General features: G+C 45.9%; 1 protein-coding gene across 3 annotated transcripts in view; it reads left to right on the top strand.

Moving 5' to 3' along the window:
- The window catches only part of CSMD2 (CUB and Sushi multiple domains 2), a 570,274-nt gene that overhangs the window by 491,446 nt on the left and 58,626 nt on the right, over window positions 1-20,202 (top strand). For all 3 annotated transcript variants that reach the window (XM_075996375.1, XM_075996373.1, XM_075996374.1), the window contains 6 exons: window positions 3,688-3,768; window positions 4,225-4,338; window positions 8,699-8,887; window positions 11,361-11,507; window positions 14,683-14,871; window positions 19,389-19,574. In XM_075996375.1, the coding sequence (XP_075852490.1) occupies window positions 3,688-3,768; window positions 4,225-4,338; window positions 8,699-8,887; window positions 11,361-11,507; window positions 14,683-14,871; window positions 19,389-19,574 (906 nt within the window). The remainder of the gene's footprint in view (window positions 1-3,687; window positions 3,769-4,224; window positions 4,339-8,698; window positions 8,888-11,360; window positions 11,508-14,682; window positions 14,872-19,388; window positions 19,575-20,202) is intronic.

Below are 20,202 nucleotides of genomic sequence, written 5' to 3'. Positions count from 1 at the left end.
GATATATACAAGGAACAAAGTCCAAGGAAGGCATTTTAATATTAGCTGGGCATGGACCCCAAACTCAAAAGCAGAGCCCTGAGTCTTCTGCTAAGTTTAAATCAACCATGGAAACTTACATTTTTTTCCTAAGCTTATTTTGGCTTTAAAAGTTTCAGATGAGCCTATAATCGTAGCACTTTGGGAGGCCAAGGCAGGAGGATTGCTTAAGGCTAGGACTTCAAGACCAGCCTGAGCAACACAGCAAGATCCCATTTCTACAAAAATTAAATAAAAAAAAAATTAACAGGGCAATCACTTGAGCCTAGGAGTTGAGGTTGCAATGAGGTATGATGACGCCATTGCACTCCAGCCTGGGCAACAGATCAAGACCCTGTCTCAAAAAAAAAAAAAAAAAAAAAGGAAAATCACAAAAAAGCACACAAAAGCTAGAACATACCCAGAAAGAGACACAAGAAAGAGTACATTATGCAGTTGCCCACTGTGGCTGTTGTTGATGGTTGCTTAACATAAAGCAATGACCCCGCCCACCCACCAGCTAACATGTTAATATGTACTGGAATCTGATGAATCTGTATTGATGCCTCCCCAACAAGGGGAAGAAGGAGGGTAGGCACAAAATGAAATGGAGGAGTCAGTCTTGAATGTCCCCTGCCCTAGAGTTCTGTAGCAGTAACATGGTAGATACAGTGGAATACCAACTATGTTGAAAGACTGCGTGTGTGTTTGGCAAGGGCAGTAATGTCTATAAAAGATCAAAGGTCAGACAGCAAAATGTCCACAATGCTTATGCCTAGATGGTGGGATTTCAGGAATTTTTGTTTTATTGCTTTTTAACATTCCATAAATTGTCTGTAGTGAGCAGAAATTTGTAATTTTTGGAAAAATAATTTTAAAATGTAGTGGAAAATCACCCCAATCAAAATAGCAATCACAGAACATAAAATATCCAGTCTATGTTTAAGTGATTTCATTTTATTGATTTCTTTTCTGGATAAGTTTAGTATGCCTTAGAAGTTTCAAAGGTTAGTATGAGACTGAGAATGGAAGATATAAAAATTCTTACAGATCCTATTAAGGGAAATGATAATTGGCTAAATAAAAATTTAACACTTGTACAAATCAAAAGCATGGCATAACTAAAACTAAACAAACAATAAACTGTGAAAATATAATTAACAGGCTAAGGTCAATATTGAATATTCATAGAGTTCTTCAAGTTTGTAAGAAAAATAAGGGCAAAGGACATTGATAGACAGTTAAAATGAGAAATGCAAATAGCCCATTAAAATATGAAAAAAATGTTTAACCTAATTAGCTATCAAGTGCCAATTAAAAGAAAATAAATTCTGCCTTTTTGTATTTCAAGTTGACAAAGATCAAGATTGGTGACTTCCTTCCCCAGTGCGCTCTGTGTTCTGTGAGGACTAGGGCTGTATCTGTGCTGCTCATTCTTGCATTCTCAGCACCTGACACGGTGCTGACTCAGGCTGAGCCCCCAGCAGATAATCATTAAATGAACTGGATGAAAGAAGAACGGTGGCACCCAGTGTTGGAGCAACTGTCACTCCATTGACAGTATCAATTGGAGCAGTTTTCCAGGACAGCACGCATCAAACGTAGACGAAGAACTCCCTGGTTTATGTTAAATCAACGTGAAACCCTCTTGGCTACCTCAGGAGTGCTTCTTAGTTGTAATCCCCACACTTCATAAAGTTTACATACCTCTCAATATGACATTTTTCAGCCAACACAGCCATAGAAGAAATTTGTAGTTAGATGCCCAAAACATAACAACACTTTAAATAAATCTACATGCAGGAGAAGTCTCACGTTACATTCCAGCTTCAGTTGGTGAAATGTCAGAGTCCCACGTGAACATTTGGAAAAGAGCCCCAGCTCCACCGTGGGCTGTGTGTCTCCAATGCTGCCGGCTCTTCCACTTTGTGCCGGTGCCGAATACACCCCACCCCCCCACCCCACCCCACCCCACCCCGAGCCTTTCGTGTTTGATGCTTGTTTCTGCCCAGAGTCTCTCCGCGGAGGAAGTTGGCCTGGCGCGCTGAATGTTCATGGTGCAGTGTGCAAAGTGTGTGCGCCACAACGCACGAAGCCACCGTCTCGTTACAGCCTGAATTGTTGGGTGATCATGAAGTGATGTTTTAGGCATTTAACTTCTAGCATAATGGTTCATTGTGTCTATTTAAGTATTTTATTGTGCTTTAATTGCTTTTGGGGTTTGGGATCGACGTACAACACGTTATAATGTTCTCCCACTAAAAACAGGCTCCTAGTTAGCATCTGTACACAGAGCGTCTGATTTCCAGGAATGCATTACTGACGTTCAGCAGGAGATGCCTGTACTTTTAAAAGGGCCATGTGCTTTATTCATTTCTAGTTTAAAAAAGAAGAGGAGAACAATCATAAAAGATGCATGTATAAAGGATTTCATCACAGTTTTATTTGAAATTGCAAGACTTTGGAAACCTAAATGGTTAGCAATAGAGTATCTGTTAAATAATTTCTAGTTAAGTCCTTATGATTAAATCTAATGAAGTCTCTTGATTCCCAGGTCTTAGCTAAAGAAATAATAATAATAATAAATCCAATGAAGTCATTTTAATCATATTTTTAAAGAAATTTAATTATATGGAAAAATTCTTACAATATGATAGTAAGTGTACAAGGATCAACACAAAGTATATAACATATGATGCAAATTGTATAAGAGAAAAATATTTATATATTCAGAAAATAAACACCCTAAGAACGTAAAGTAAAAGGTTAACTGGTTATCTCAGAGCGGGCAATAGATGAGTTTGGCTTTCTTTGCCAAGGCCTTCAAAGAAAATCTCAGCATTTCTTTAATGACAGTGTATTACATTTGTATTTTTAAAAAAAGAACACCATTTTTTAGAAACATAGCAGGGGGTGGGGTGATTTGGGGAATGGTAATAATAATAATAACAGCAATAGCAATTAAGACTTGTATAGTGCTTAACTACGTGCCGGCCAGTGGAAGCCAAGTTATGAGCCCGCACTGAGCTTTGCGGCAGTAACACCATCCTGCCCACCAGCACTGTCCAGACTCTGCCCGTAGGGGCAGACTCCAGTTTAGAAAATTCTCAGAAGCCAGACGTGCCTGGCTTGTCTGGCTTGCAGAAGGGTCGGCTTGTTAGCGGACTTCAGGGGGTGCTCACAGAGGCCACACACAGTAGGTAAAGCAGGGGGAAGAATACTGGATTTGGGAGTAGCCAGACCTGGATTCAAATCCTGCCTGTGCCACTTAATTCCCGTGCGACCTTGGAGAAGTGACTTCACCTGCTCACGAGTAGGGTAAAACACCTCACAGCGTGGTCAGCTGTTGAGGGGCTTGGAGGGCAGCCTTTGGAAGTGCCTGATCTACAGGAGGTGCTCAGCAACTGCTCCTCTCCTGCCCTCAGTGTGCTGGTGCCTGTGTCACTGGCTTCCTCCTAGATCCCCCCTCCTTACTGTTAATTTCAGCAAGGATTACAGAAGATAAGCAAAGTAGGACTTGGCTGAACTTGCCCTGCGTACAGACAATACTCATGAGCATCTGTCGTAGGAGTGAGTGAGGAATGAGAAAGTGAAGAACTGAACAAATGAGTGGCCACGTGTCCCGAGAATGCTGCTGTCACCCTGACTTGTCTGCTTGTATCTTTTCAGCTTATCCACTCACCAAATGCCCTCCTCCCACCATCCTCCCCAACGCCGAAGTCGTCACAGAGAATGAAGAATTCAACATAGGTACCAGTCCCAAGCCCGCAGGGCTGGGGGAGAATGGGGGAGGGACCTGGTAGAGGTGGGGCCGTCTCCCCCTCCTCCACAGAGAGAGAAACAATAGGCCCCACGCCAGAGGGTTGGTATTGTGTCAGCTGACCGTGCACCCAAAATACAGTCACCTTTCCTTTTAGCCATACCCTGGAAGAGGAGCTGGGAAAGTGCTTTTCTTCTGTGATTCAAGTCAGCATGTTTTTGAGAAATACATCCATGCAAGACAGTACAAAATTTCCTGGACTATGAAACATTCGTAGGTTCAGGCAAGGCTGGGCCATGAGAGGGGAGCTAGTTATTCAAGTCCAAGCAGAACATGACCCGTCACCGATTATCTTGTGTGGAAGAGGGTTCAAGGTAACTAAGGGGCACCCATCAGCCCTATCTGGACTTCTCCAGAAAACCCCCATGCTGGTCTCTCTCTGACAGGTGACATCGTACGCTACAGATGCCTCCCTGGGTTTACCTTAGTGGGGAGTGAAATCCTAACCTGCAAGCTTGGAACCTACCTGCAGTTTGAAGGCCCACCCCCAATATGTGAAGGTAATCGCGTGGAGCCGTGTCTCTACTGAGCCCTGAAGTTCCTCCTGAACAAAGTCTTTGTTTTCTTCTCTTTCTATTCCCGTTCTTAGTTCAGTTGCTGCCCTTGAACGTGAGAGGTCACCTATGCCTGCTGTCTGATGAATGAATGAGTGAATGAGGAATGAATGATGATGACTCTAGATAGATTCTCTGCCCCGTTCTGAGGTCTGGGGCTGTGGCTTGGCCACACTGGCCACATTTATTTCTGTCTTCCTTTTCTCTTACCTGGCTACTCCTTGGAATTGCATACTGAGCCTTGCATACTGAAGGAGGAAGGAATTGCATACTGAAGGAGGAAGTCCCTCCCTGGGGCTTCCGGGAGGGGTGGGCTCACACACCGACCCCTCCTCGCTGGAGTGCCCAGGCTGTCCTCGAGACCCTGTGTGCCGCGCTAGGCAACCCAGGGCCACAGCAGTCTTCATCCCAGCGTACTGCCTGCGCAGAACATGCATTTGCTGCACCCAGTGACCCCCGCTAAGATCAGAAACAATATCCTCCACTCACTAGGCATCTGAGCTAGGGCAAGGTACCTGCCTGTCCTGTGCCTCAATTTCTCTCCTGTAAAATGATGAGAATGACAGTACTTTAGGCTATGGGTTTATCATGAGGAATTAAATGGGTTAATAATGTAAAGCAGTTTAGAACTATGCCTGGCACATAGTAACGGCTCCATGTTGGCTGGGACAATTATCACCCATACTGCTACTGCTTCTAGAGCTACCAACAAATATTCAGTAGCCTACAGGGAGACAGGCCAGCCTTTCCCCCGCCCTTAGAAAGCAAGAGTAGGAGGAATCTGCAATATAGATTGTTCATGAGGAAGGGAGGAGCTGCAAGCTGCTGAATTAGGCTGCCCAGTCCACTGAGAAATTCAGGCTGACCCACACACATGCCAAACAACAGCCCCCAGTAACAGTGAACTTCAGCCTTCATCCTGCTCCAGAACCACCTCGATTTGCTCCAGCCTCTCATCGCTGGTGCTGTTTCTGTGTCTACGTAGCCCCTGTCTTCTTGGCTTTATTCCCCATTCTCAGTCCTGTGCTTTCCTCTGGGATTTCATGTCATTCTTGCTTCTTCAGATGTGACCTTTCAGTCTTTTTTTAATAGCAGCTCAGTGAGATATAATTCACATGCCATGCAATTCACCCACTTAAAGTGTACTATTCAATACCTTTTAGTGCAGGCATGCATTGTTTAACAACAGGGATATGTTCTGAGAAATGCATCATTAGGTAATTTCATCACTGTGTGAACATCATAGGGTTACTTACACAAACCTACACGCCTGGGCTGTATGGTACAGCCTATGGCTCCTAGGCTACAAACCTGTACAGCATGTTACTGTACTGAATACTGTAAGCAATTGTAACACAGTGGGAACTGTTTGTGCATCTAAATGCAGAAAAGGTACAGTAAAAATACAGAAGATAGAAACTGGTACACCTGTATAGGGCACTTACCATGAATGGAGCTCGCAGGACTGGAAGTTGCTCCGAGTGTAGAGTGAATGTGAAGGCCTAGGACATTACTGCCTGCCACTATAAACTTCATAACCACTGTACACTTAGGCTACACTAATGTATTAAAACTAATTTTTTAATAATAAATTAACCTTAGCTTACTGTAATGTTTTTACTTTCTAAACTTTTTAATTTTTTTAACTTTTCTACTCTTGTAATAACATGGCTTAAAACACGAACATCGTACAGCTGTACAAAAATATTTTCTTTCTTTATATCTTATTCTACAAGTTCTTTTGGATTTCAAAATTTTTTTATTTTTTACTTTTTAAAATTTTTTTGGTAAAACTAAAACACAAAGACACATTAGCCTAGGCCTGTGCAGGGTTGGTCTCATCAATATCACTGCCATCTTGTCCCACTGGAAGGTCTTCCGGGGCAATAACACACATGGAGCTGTCACCTCCCATGACAGCAGTGCCTTCTTCTGGAATATCTTCTGAAGGACCTGCTGGAGGCTGTTTTACAATTAATTTTTTTTTAATAAGTAGAAAGAGTACATTCTAAAATAACAATAACTAGGTGTGGTGGCTGACATTTGTAGTCCATCTACTCTGGAAGCTGAGGTAGGAAGATCACTTGAGGCCATGAGTTCAAGACTAGCCTAGGCAAAATAAGGAGACCCTATCTCTAAAAGTTAAAAAAAAATTAGCTGGACATGGTGGCACGTACCTGTAATCCCAGCTACTCCAGAGGCTAAGGCAGGAGGATCTCTGCAGCCCAGGAGTTCAAGACCAACCCAGGTAATACAGTGAGACCCTGTCTCTAAAAATAATTAATTAATTAATTAATTTAATTTTGTTTAATAATGATAAAAAGTATAGTATAGGAAATACATAAGCCAGTAATGTAGTCATTTATTATCATTATCAAGTACTAGGTATTGTACATAATTGTACATGTTAGAATTTTACATGGCTGGCAGCGCGGTAGGTTTGTTCACACCAGCATCACCGCCAACACGTGCTCCACTGGCTCATTACAATGGCTACATCTCTGGGCAACAGGAAATTTTAGCTTCATTCTAATCTCATGGGACCACCATCATACATGTGAGCCATCACTAACCAAAAGGGCGTTATGCAGCAAATGATACCAAAAATGGTCTCATGGAAGAATACCACTATATCTTAAAAGACCAGATAATCTTGAGCATAAGGGGAAAAAATGAAACGTGTAAACACTAATGCCCAAATCTGATAAAGTTGCACACCAAAAGGAAAACCCACGGACCAATCTCATTTGAGAGCATGGTCATTCTCTGTCGAGAGAGGCAGTTTCAGGTAGAAAGGTAAAGAACATGGGGAGTGGACCTCGGGGAGGTAGGAGAGGACCATGAGGCCTCAGGGAACTTAAATATCACCACACCCCAATGACCTGTGTCGGTCATCAGGTTAGTGAAATAGGGAGCATGTCAACAGCCAGGTGGGTTTCCTCCTAGAAGGCATTTGCTTTCCTTTTCCTCTTACACGATAAAAAGGAAGCTCTCCCAGGACTGCTCAGGAGTCATCCTAACTGCGTCCTGTGCAATTCTGAGCCACAGCCAGCCTCGGGCTCGGAGCCCTTTCCCAGGGACAATAGCAAGCCCTGCTTCTGTGAAGTGAGATGGGTGCAGAGCCCATGGCAAGGTCTCCTCCCTAGAGTAGCAGCACCCGAGATTACAATCCAGGGATTAGTCCTTGGCCTTGCAGTCCCAGAAACTCCCTTTTATCAGTGATCCAGAATCCAGCACACTCAGGAAGCCTGTCTACAGGTACATCTATTGCAACATACCAATTTCTCCATTTGCAGTGATGGGAATACAACTGTTGTCAATGGCATGCCTTTTTAAGGTATAAAGAAGTTAATTTAGTCCTCAGAACTTTGCTTTGGAGTCCTCAACCCCAGCAACTGGAGGTGGATTGTCCTAAAATTTGTTTCATGCATGGCATCATGACACTTCCCTGTGCCCCAGGACAGAGCACCCCCTCAGTGCCTGCTAAAGGCCTCTCTGAACCAGCATCTCCCCTACCCTTCATGGTGACACCAGAAAACCCAACCCTGCTCTTCTGGTTCCTCCTTTTCTAATTTGCACAGGCAATGCCTTCCTCAGAGTGACTTTTTCTTTGATATGTTTCTACTACTAATTAGGCCACAGCCTAGCTCTGAGATCCTTTCTATTCAAGATGCAGTTATCATCACTATCATCATCTCTACAGTTTATTGAGGCACTGTGTTGCATGTTTACATATATTATTTCACATGATATGATATAATATTTTATATGATACAAAAGCCCTGTAAGGTAGATGCTATCTCTCTGTGTTGGAGATGGAGAAGCCATTACACAGAGAATAAATAATTTGTTCACAACCACACAGGTAGTAAGTAGTAAAGGTAGGCTGTAAATCCTGGTGTGTTTGACTCAAAGATCCCATGTCTTATCTCTGCCCTATACAGTACTACTTTTGTACAAATTGAACCCATTTCATAGATGACCTCTTTCGGACTTGGGGATGTCTACTCCTATCTGTATGTATGTACCATCCCCGCCTACTCCAAAGCCAGGTAGTGTGTCCACAACTGAGCTTGGAAGTGATTCTAACCAACTGGTCTGGCCGGAGTCCCCCAAATACTGTGACATTCACATAAGATCTGAGGTCACCTCCTGTCCTAGAGCAGTACAATGAAGGGCATATGAGGTCTTGTTTGAATGTACCCAAATACTGATTTCCCAATGATTGTCTTTTGTGCTGGAGAAAAGCAAATGTGTTGGCCCTGATTCCATCTCCACCCAACATATTTCTATTTCTTCCTCCCAGTGCACTGCCCAACGAATGAGCTTCTGACAGACTCCACGGGCGTGATCCTGAGCCAGAGCTACCCCGGAAGCTACCCCCAGTTCCAGACCTGCTCTTGGCTGGTGAGAGTGGAGCCTGAATATAACATCACCCTCACAGTGGAGTACTTCCTCAGCGAGAAGCAGTATGATGAGTTTGAGATCTTTGATGGTAAGTCAGTCAAATGCTGAATGGTGCCTGCTTCACATGGCATGGGCTGGCTCCAGAACCTAGGAGTCTGTGCTGCTGTTCTCCTAGTGGAGCTCGCCAGAGAGGCTCCACATGCTGTCCTTCTCTGCCACAGAAACCCCGATACCATGGGATCTGATGGGTTGCATGGCCCAAGCATCAGGGCTGCTTGTATTGGAGCTTGGAACTTGTTACAGAACCCTTCCTTACTCTAGCCCCCACTTGAAGCTAGCATCCTTGAATGTCAACCAACAAATGAGTCATAATAATATTCTACAGTGAAGAGTGTGCTGCTTCCAAGCCCCAAAAAGGTTGACCAAACACTGTGCTTCCTCTTTGGTAGCAAGTGCAATAATTTGCTCTTTTATTTGCAAGGAATGTCTCAGCACGCTCCAGTCCACTAGACCCGAAAACCTCACTGCCAACTTTGTAGGATTTATCTCTTACCCTCTGGAGCACATGTATCTTGCAAAGGCATCTACACTAATTGTCCTTTCTCACTCATCTGATTCGATTAAAATGATGTCCTCAATATAGTGAACCAATATGCTATATTCTGCAGGATGTCCAGATGGTCCACATCCCTACATACTATATTATGACAGAAAGCAGGAGAATTAACATAGTAGCTCTGGGGCAAAACCATGAATGTAGACTGTGTCTACTTCACGTGAATACACACTGCTTCTGATCCTCCTTTCTGAAGCATATGGAAAAGATTGCCAGATTAATGCTGCATTCTGCATAACCAAGACTGTGTTAACCTGCTCTGATTAAGATACTGCCTCTGAAAATAAATAAATAAATAAATAAATAAAAATTTAAAAAATAGATACCGCATCTGGCACAGCTACTACAGTTGAGACTCCTACTTGGTTAAGTTTGTACCATGTGAGGGACCTGGGCCAGATCCATTCATAACCACCCAGCTCTCCTCCAATAGAGGAGCCATGGTATCACTTTGGGTCCCCAGTGTTAGCGTTGAATTCACATCCTGTATCCAAAAGTCTTAGGTATTTCTGAACATTCCCTTTTCTATAATATTCAGTTGCCTGATTAAATAGTGGCTGGTCATTTGGGGAAAGAACTGGAGGAATCACTACTACATACAATTGGTGTCTTTTTGCAGGGTCCTTTTTCATAGAGGACCAGCCTCTTCCCCAGCCAAAGTGTTCTGGAATGGGAATGAAACCTGGCTTGGGTCTGCAAACTGGGCAAGGCTTTGGGACTTTCCACTGGGGGAAAGTCCTACCGTCTGGTTATGTCCTCATGGTCTCTTTTGTTTTGTTCATATCTTCATATATGTTTTTTTGGCTGCCCATCTATTCTGCCCTTAAGAATACCATGTTCTATGAGCCATCTCTGTAGATCCTGTAGGTGAGGTCCTTCCAGTTGCCATTCCAACCTTTCTGCCCATTTTAGAAATTATGCCAACCTTGCTTCTGACGGTTCAGTGCTCCCACCTGGCCTCTGTACTCTGAGCTCTCCTCATTGCTCCCAGGGAGCCCAGTTCTGTCACAGCATCTCCTCCTATCAGTTTCACCTGCAGAGGACAACCTGGACCCAGGTTTTCAGCAATGCTGGTGCTCACCTCCTCACCAGCTCCCCGCCTCCTGATTGCTCCAGGAAACAGTGTCCTCGGGGCCCTCCTGAGAAATACAGTTAGCTAGTGGGTGTCCTGCTCTTACACAGCAGACCTGTTTGTGTGCCATTCCTCTGAGCCTTTGCCTCCTTCCCTCATAGTTTGCCACACAGTTCTGATGGCTCGACGGTGCTTAATGTGGCCCATTACTTTCTCCAAGCTCCTAGGGTCTTAGCAGCACATTACACCCATCACTTAGGGCCTTTCTCAGGGTGATAAATCCTGTGTTAGGGATTATCCAGCTTTATGTTCTGCCTCCCTTGAGCCAGCCCCCAGGATGCAATCCTAGGCAGTTATGGTAAGAAAAAGGAAGAAGGAGGCCTTTCTCACAGAGCCTTAGAAAGCAAGATTGGGAATCTCCATTACTAATGACTATCAGATATGACATTTTCCTCCAGCTTTATTGCTATATATGCATTCAATAAATACTTTTTTATCTGTGGCTGGCACTGAGCTGTTTTTAGCATGCACAAGAGAAATAGGGCAGCCAAGTGAAGGGAGGTCCCAGTTTGAGAACCAGCTGTTCATTGAACCAGCTGCTTGACCTTGGTCAAATCTCCACATGGCAAACAGATTTCATCTCACCTGCCAACTCCTAGAGGTGGGAAGAGACTTGCTAGAGCACGGCTTTAGCACCGAGCTCCGGACAAAAGGGCACCTTGAGCAAAGCCCATGGATGCAGAGGGGAGTATGGGTACAGATGGTTTTGCTGACGGCGAGCAAGCTGCCCAATCCCCTGAGCCCTAGTGTCTTCACTCGAGCCTGTCTGCCACAGCTCTGAGGCTCTGCAATCCTGCTTCGTTCTCTCCCCAGGGCCCTCAGGACAAAGTCCTCTGCTGAAAGCCCTCAGTGGGAATTACTCAGCTCCCCTGGTGGTCACCAGCTCCAGCAACTCTGTGTACCTGCGCTGGTCATCTGATCACGCTTACAATCGGAAGGGCTTTAAGATTCGGTATTCAGGTGAGTAACATGTGAGGACTCATGAGAAGGGCATGGCCCCTGAGCCCCTTATGCTGCTCACCCAAAACACCCACATGTGGGGACTGGGCAGCCTTTCCCCTCCTCTAAATCGCCCTCACCTAAAGCTGCCCTGGTAGTCCTTGGCATTTTCCTACCTCTTTTTCTTTTCCTTTCCCCACTTTCAACTGCTTCCCTCTCTTCTTCTCATACTGCCAGCCTGGCTCTTTAGAATACACTTAACTGTTATATTTGATCTCATGATGCTGAAAGGTGATCCTGTCCCATTAGGAAATTCAGGAAATGTTACCAAAAGTTCCTTAAAACTAAAAAGCCCTAAGACACGAGTCTCTAACAGGCAAATATCAGATGAGCAGCAAAGGATGGGCTGTATTTCAAGGCCAGGAGCATCTCTCTTGCTCTGTAAGCCTATCTTACAGGCACGGTCAGATCCGAGGCCAGGCCGGCCAGAGGGCTGAGGGCTGACCTGGGCAACAATCTTTAAGGAACACAGAAATATCCTGGGAATATAATGTCATGGAGAAAATGGGATTTATCTGAACTCCCATGATGGGGATTACTGTCTGCTGTTGGAAGAAAACTTACGCTGCCTGATGCCCACCTTGGAGGTGGTTGAGTCCAGTGAACTGCAGGCTGGGCTCTGCAAGCTTGGAGGCAGAATGAATTGCTTAAGACCATGAGCGGTTCCAGATCCCCCACACCAGTTCCCTTCAGCACTGTGCCCTGCCTGCATTTGGCCTCCATTCCAGACAAACGTTTGAAGAATACTGATTGGAAGGGATGTCAGATTATAACCTGCCTGAGGTACTACTTGCCTCGATCCATTGCCTAGTGGATCTCCCACTCATGAGAGCAGCCGAAACCTAGAGGCCCATTGAACAGCCTTATAGAACCCTTGGTGTGGCTTCCAGGGAAGAGCCACCCAGGCGACGCCAAGAGGAGGAGACAGATCTTTGCTATCTAAGAGTCCGTATCCTCCACACAGTCTGCCCAAACCCTCCCTTCCCCGGTGCACACAGGGTGGGGGGAAGGTGGCTCCCCGGCTGAGTGCCCCAGGGACAGTGACAAGCTCTGTCACTAACTATTAATAGCTATAATCCTATTAGACAAGACCTTTAACTGCTTTGGGCCTCAATTTCCTCATGATGAAATAGAAACCTGAAGGCCAAGGCTTGGTAGCCCATGACTGTAATCTTAGCACTCTGGGAGGCCCAGGCAGAGGATCGCTGAGGCCAGGAGTTTGAGATATCCTGGGCAACACTGAGACCCTATCTCTACAAAACATAAAAAAATTAGCCAGGTGTGGTGGTGCATGCCTGTAGTCCCAGCTACACAGGAGGCAAAGGCAGAAGGATTGCTTGAGCCCTGGAGTTCAAGGTTGCAGTGAGCTATGATGCTACTGCACTCTCTAGCCCAAACAACAGAGGGAGACCTGTCTCAAAAAAAAAAAAGAAAAGAAAAGAAAAAAGAAACCTTACGGGACCTCTCAGGGGTGACTCAGGCTGAGTTGCTTGTAGCATCTCACGCAAAAGGGAAAAATAGCAGTTGAGCAGCAATTCACCATGATGATTGCTAAATTAAGAACTAAAAGCTATTAAGGAGTTACTCTTTCCTTGATGTTCTAAAGGTTAACATGTTTGGGGATAATGAATCAGTTGTAATTACAATACATATGCCATGTAGAAAGTAAATTAATTACATGGTGCAACAATTAGTACTTAATAATTAAGATCCAATAGCCCTGGGTAATTTGCACCTGCGGCTGTCACTGTGACTAAGCATACTTTATAGCTGAGATTCTTGTTCCTGAGCCAGGTAGGCACAAAGATCCGAAATACATAGAACACAGGGGACAAAGGAATGCAACACATCTTGAGCAAGGGAACCCGACTGGCTTGCGAGGAGGCGTTTAGCTCAGCAGTGTCCCCGGCAGCATGTGATCAGATCAGAGGCCGTCGGCCCTCTCCGTGAGGAGGCTGTGAGGGCCACACGCCCAATCCTGCCTTAACCACGGCTGCCTGGGAGACCCCTCCAGGTCGGCTGGCGCAAACGAAGGGGCTGTTCTGCGTGGTGTTCGGTCGTCCCTCTTTCTCGGCCTCACAGGTTCCCCCGAGGACACCTGGCAGGGTTTGTGATGGGACTTCTCCTCGCAGGCTGGGATTGCTGTCTGTTTTCTTCATTGTTGTATTCCCAGCACTTAGAACAACGCTGGGTACAAAACAGACGCTCAGTATCTGTTGAATACGTGAATGAAACAAGTGGAAGCCGTGTGCTGGGGGAAGTAGCACTGTCGGGGTATTTGTTTCCTGCGCTGCCACAGTTCCGTCTCGGCCCCTTCCCCTATGTGACAGGAAGAAGGAGACCGGCCGCTTACTGAGCACTAAGAGCCCTGCTCTGCGCTGGGGGCTTTATATACTATTCAAATTGTCCCAAAACCTGTGAGGTGGGCATCACCGGTCCCAGTTCACAGGGGAGGGGACTGGAGCTGAAGGAGCTCCCGTGGTTTTTCCCGAGTCACAAATGAGAACTGAGCCCAGGCCTGCCTGACTTCTACGTCCACACCCCCGTGGTCACACCTTTCTGGAACCAACCCCATCGGGTTCTGCTCTCTGAGCCTGAGGGGAGCTGAGGGGACTTGAGAGCCCGAACTTGGCCGTGGAGTCGGTGCTACCTCCAGGCTGCGACAGGACCCAGCGCTTCCCAGAGCTGGTTTTTATTTCCCTTTGTTTAGTTTTGGCTTTTTGCTAAACCAACTGGCTGTTTTCAATACCAACCACATGGTACTGAAACTCCTTAATAGCTTTTAGTTCTTAACTTAGCAATCAGCATGGTGAATTGCTGCTCAACTGCTATTCTTCCCTTTTGCGTGAGATGCTACAAGCAACTCAGCCTGAGTCACCCCTGAGAGGTTTCTTTTTTTTTTTTCTTTTTTCTTTTCTTTTTTCTTTTTTTTTTTTTGAGACAGGTCTCCCTCTGTTGCTTGGGCTAGAGAGTGCAGTAGCATCATAGCAACCTTGAACTCCAGGTTGACCTCCCTAAGTGGCAGAGGACCTGGCAGGGGTGAAGACAAGGACATGGGGAGAGAAGGAAGGGGAAGGGCCAGATGAAAGGCCACGTCTCTCTCTCTGCCGGTACTGAGTCTAGTCTTGCTGTTCAGCTCCCTACTGCAGCCTGCCCAGGGCTCCTCTCCACGGCTTCATCCTGGGCCAGACCAGCACCCAGCCCGGGGGCTCCATCCACTTTGGCTGCAACGCCGGCTACCGCTTGGTGGGACACAGCATGGCCATCTGTACCCGGCACCCTCAGGGCTACCACCTGTGGAGCGAGGCCATTCCTCTCTGTCAAGGTGAGGAACAGGCGGGAAGCAGGTCACAGGGTGGCTCGGACCCAGTCCAGGACCAGCCACTTCCCCGTGTGGGTTTCCTCTTTGATAATTAATTCATTCTTTCAGCAAACATTTATTGAGGATCCATAATCTCTCGAGCCTGGGGCTTACATGTGCGTAGCGGTCTCAGTGTTGTGAGAGTCACGAGGAAGGTGGGTTTGTGAGCACACGGATGCAGCGTGACCACGGAAGGGCGTGCTGTATCAGGAGCTCAAACGGTGCGGGAGCCCAGGGGTAAGCAGGGACCTCCTCCTCCTGGACAGCTGGCGGGCTCCCAGCCCAAGGGCTTGGGCTCATGGAGCAGTGGCTCGACCAAACCCTTGAAATGTGCCTGTTTGCGTGTATTGCCTTTTATACTTTATGGGTTTTCCCCCCTTAAAGTAATATCCATTCAGACTAGAAATCTGAGGGGAAAAAACACTAAATGAAGCAAATGAAAAAAAGCAAAAATGACCTGTAATCATATCCCCTGAGATCACCATTATTAACATTACAGCACTTTTCCTTTGGTCTTTTATATATTGATTACAAAACTAGGATCATCAGTGTATAAAACTCTTAATATTTTGTTAACATCTTTCATATCATCAAATACACTTCACTGTCATTATTTTCAGTGGTTGCATAGCATTATGGGAAAACTGTCATTTATTCAAGTATCATTCTATTATAGATTTCCATATGTGTGTGTGTGTGTATTTGCTACTATAAACTTATAATTCCAACTGGGGGCAGTGGTTTAGGCCTGTAATCCTAGCACTCTGGGAGGCCAGGGTGGGAGGATCACTTGAGGTCAGGAGTTTGAGACCAGCCTGTGTAAAAGCAAGAGCCCATCTCTACTAAAACTAGAAAAAATTAGCCAGGCATGGTGGCATGGGCTTGTAATCCCAGCTACTTGGGAGGCTGAGGCAGGAGGATCACTTAAGCCCAGGAGTTTGAGGTTGCTGTGAGCTAGGCTGACACCACTGCACTCTAGCCAGGGTGACAGAGAGAGACTCCATCTGAAAAATAAATAAATAAATGTATAATTTCATCTTTATGAAATTCCATATTTATCCCCTTAAAATAAATTCCCAGAAGTGAGACTGTTGAATCATAACATGTGCAAAATTTGCAGCTTTTGATAATTACAGTTTTTGACACCCCAGAGAGTTTATCCTCATTTCTCCTTCCCAGCCGCACATGAGAACTGTCTTTTCTCCCACGGTCTCAACGTTATGTGCTGTGTTATTTGCCAATTATATAGTCAGAAACAGGAAATCACATTGCTGTTTGATTTTGTTTTTCTTTGGTTCCCGGTGTGGTGAATTACTTTCTAATGACAGCTTTCTCCTCCAAACTTCACAACCTTCTCTCCTGTGCCTGCCGTTTCTCAAAGAATGAAAACAATGCGTTATTAATATTCTATTCCAAGCCCTGAGCAAAGGTCACAGAGAGCGGACTGTCCACAAATGACAAATGTCACTTGGCTTCCGTCTCCGTGTCTCTAATGGCATCAACACGGACGGGTCTTTTTTCCGGCGCTCTAGTTGGAAGCCACCAAGCCTCTCGTCTCTGTTATCTCATGTCGCCACCCGAAATTCAGCCCCTCTGGCTTCTGTCCACTTGTCTCCACGCTGCTGTGTGTGTCCTCTCCCCATTCCACCCTCAGCTTCCCACAACTGTCCTCCCTCTCAGCTCCCTCTCGTGCTCTGGAATTCCTGCTCCCCGGCCGGCAGGCATACGCCCTTGGTCACTGCCCAGCAGCCTGTCTTCACTTCTTCCCTCCAGGGACAGCGGCTGTCCTCTGAGAGCACTTATGGTGTGGCCTTTCAAGTGGAGGGTGTTAATCGCCCCGGCTCCCCCTCATTTCCTACATAACTCAGGGCCAGGAAGGGTCTGCTGTTCTTTCCTTTCCTTACTGTGGCTTCCAAACCGTGACTTCTCCACTCCCCGTGAGAGTCCCTGTGCCTCCCAATGCTTCCTCTTTCTGCCCCCAGCCGTTCTCTCCGTCTACATAATCTCTCCACAGAGATCTCATTCCACCACAAGCCTTCAACGCTCTGTGAGGGGTCCCCTGCTCTCCTACCCTCTGGTTTGGGGCACTGCATTTTGGCATGGTGATCATGAGACTCAGGCTTTTCATCCCTCGGGCTAGGAAGTTATCTCCCGTCCCCCTACTTATCCACGAGAGCAGGGCCAGGCCAGGGCCGGTGAGAAGTGGCTGCTGCCCACTTCCTTCTCCAGCTTGTGCCAGGACGACTGTCTACGCAAGACGTCAGTGGGCACCTAAGTATTTCTTCCCAAAGGGTTCAAGGGAGCTAGGCTGTTAGTTGATCTGATATGACAGTTTGGCTAACCTGCTACTACCGAAGGAGCTCGACGTCTTGCTGTCGAGGCATTAGGAGGGTCTCATGTTTAAACGCTCCCTTGTTTCCTCGTCCCTTCTGTGTCCCTGGTCCTCATCTTTTGGCCCCACGTGCAGCCTTCGACTCCCCCTTCCATCTTGTATTCCAGCCTCTCTCCCCCTGGACAGTCTACCCTTCCCCACATCATAACGGAGCCCTGTCCCGACGTCTCTTCCTGGTTCTGGAGATTCCAGTAGCACCGAGCATCACCACTAGTCTATATAGATGGGCCTTCCCTCTGCCCAGGCTCAGCCTGGCTCCGGTGTGGGCGGGCCGAGCTCTAGGCCAGCTGCCGGAGGGGGTGGGGGTGAGGGGCAGTAGTGGATACTGTGACCCCGATTAATCTCTCTGTCTGCAAGAGCTCCTCAGCTATCAAAGGGCAAGCATGCTTTGTAAGTATCACTTTCTTTCAAAGGCCAAATGGTCCACTCTTACCTAAGTAACGTATAGTCCTTCTATAAACGTAATGTGACCCTGCTCCTTACAGGATATAGCCCTGGCCGTGCTGCTGCACACATGTCTCTCCTGAGCTGTCTCCTTGGGTTCCTTTTCTTTCTACTTCTGAGTTACTTCTGTCATTTTTTTTGTATCCCATATCTTTCCCTTTCTTAGTTTTCTCCCTCTTTTTGATGGCATATAGCCTTAAGTAAATTCCTCAGAAAGCGTTCATGAGAGGTAAATTTTCCAAATCTTTAAATGTCTGCAAATGTCTTTGTTTTTGCCCCCACACATGCTTGCCCAGTTGACTCAGTGATATTCTAGGTTACAAATAATTCCCTTCTGAAGTTTAAAGGCTCTGTTCCATTGTCTTTGAACACCCAGTGTTGCAGATGGGAAGTCTGATGCAATCTGGTTGTCACTCCTTCACAGGTATATCATATCCTTTCTCTCTCTAGGAACTTGTATAAATGTCCTTGTGTCATTGGACTTCTGAAATTCTGTGATGGTATATCTCAAAATTGTTCTCCTTGCATGCCTCTGGCTCCCTTTCAATCTGAGGACTTGTGTCTCTCTCCAGCTCTGAGAATTTTCATCTGTGATAATTCCATCCCATCCACTTTCTCTGTTCTCTCTTCTTGGAGCTCTGAACAGTTGGCAGGTGGACTTCCTGGACTGATTCTCTGTGTTTTCAGTCCTCTTCTCTCATTTTCTGTCACTTTATGGTTTATATTCTGGGACATGTCCTGTACTTTTAATTTCCAACCCTTCTAGTGAATGCTTATTTTCACAATCATATTTTTCATTTAAAAGAGCATTTCCTTGTTCTCTTTTTGTTGTTCTTTTTTCAAAGCATTCTGTTCTCAATTTATGAATACCATCTGTCACTTGGACTTTCTTAAGATAATACTGATCAGAAGTTTAAAGATTATATATCTGCTGTTTCTTAAATTAGCTGTTTCCTAAACCAGAGCTTTAAACATTTTTTTAAATCTTATCTTGTTTATCTCATTCACACCGCTAGTTTTCTTCATATGTATACTGATCCTTGATTATACATATTTAAAAAGTAAAGGCTAGGATAATTTTTCCAGGCAGCAGATGTGGATTAGCTCTGTTGTTGTTATATACAGATATCTTGGCCCACTGGGTCTCTCCCATGAATAAGAAGTTGATTTGGTGACAGAGGTGAGCAGGCAAAGGGCCAGTCTTTAGGCCAAGAGACCATAAGCCCTAGAATTAAAAGAGCTTTCCTCTGGGATGCCACCTTCCACATAGCAGCCCTAATTCTTTCAAGGGAGTTCCCCTTAAGTGGGGAAGAAACCCCTCTCTATTTTGTTTGGAGAGTAGATGCGTGAATGCCTGAATACTGCCTTTGTGAGAACAGATGGAGAACTGGTCTCACCCTGAGGCTCCCTCCCATATATGTGGAGCTTCTTTGCTCCACTTAATCCATCAACATAATTCAGTCTTCCAATTCTTTTAAATCTTATGCCGATAACCATCCCATTTTCTTTTTTATTATGAGACTTTTCCCTTTTCTAAGCTTTTAGTATAATTTGATTAGGAACCTTGGAAGGAGAGGAAAGAAAAACATATCTCAGAAAACCATCTTAATCAGAAATGCTCACGGCCCCTGTTTTCCTTGGCTAGCTCTTTCCTGCGGGCTTCCTGAGGCCCCCAAGAATGGGCTGGTGTTTGGCAAGGAGTACACGGTGGGAACCAAGGCCGTGTACAGCTGCAGTGAAGGCTACCACCTCCAGGAAGGCGCCGAGGCCACTGCGGAGTGTCTGGACTCAGGCCTGTGGAGCAACCACAATGTCCCTCCGAAGTGTGTCCGTGAGTCCTTGGGCGCTGGAGGTGGGTCTAAGGAAGGGCAGGGTGGGCCGCTGAAAAGATTCCTGCAAGGAGTGAGTTAAAAGCACAGTAATGAGGGAAAACCTGTGGAGGGCAGGCTGGGCATTCAGGGAGAGGAGATGGGAGCCAAACCTGCTCGCTAAGCAACGACAGGCCACTGTGCCCCGAGATGCTTCCACAAACCACCACGGAACTTCAGAGTGACCTGGCCCACTTCCTTGTGGATGGAGAAACTGTCAGAAAGCTTGCCTGACTGTCCCTTGGTCACAAAACTCTAAAATAACAACTTCCAGGCCAGTGTCACAAACTGGCAGGTTACTGGGCCATGGCCAGTCCAAAGACACGGGTGTTTGTTTCATTTTATTTGGCCTACGTTGTGCTTTATAACAGATTTTGAATGGCTTTGAAACATTTTAAAACCAGGAAACTGTACATAAAAAGTCCAGATTTCTGGTTTCTCTTGCAAAATGAGGATCTGACCGAATGGAACTTGCAGTCACCATGGACACAGTACCACCTCCCTTTTTCTAGATTTTTTTTTTGGCAGATCTGTGCTCCTCAGTTTGCCACACCCCCCACCCAGCCCTCGTCATTCATTTACCAAACCTAC

Source organism: Microcebus murinus, chromosome 2 (genome assembly GCF_040939455.1).
Source record: "Microcebus murinus isolate Inina chromosome 2, M.murinus_Inina_mat1.0, whole genome shotgun sequence".
NCBI lineage: Eukaryota > Metazoa > Chordata > Mammalia > Primates > Cheirogaleidae > Microcebus > Microcebus murinus.
The sequence above is the reverse complement of the archived record's forward strand: the minus strand, read 5'-3'. Positions and strand labels throughout refer to the sequence as shown.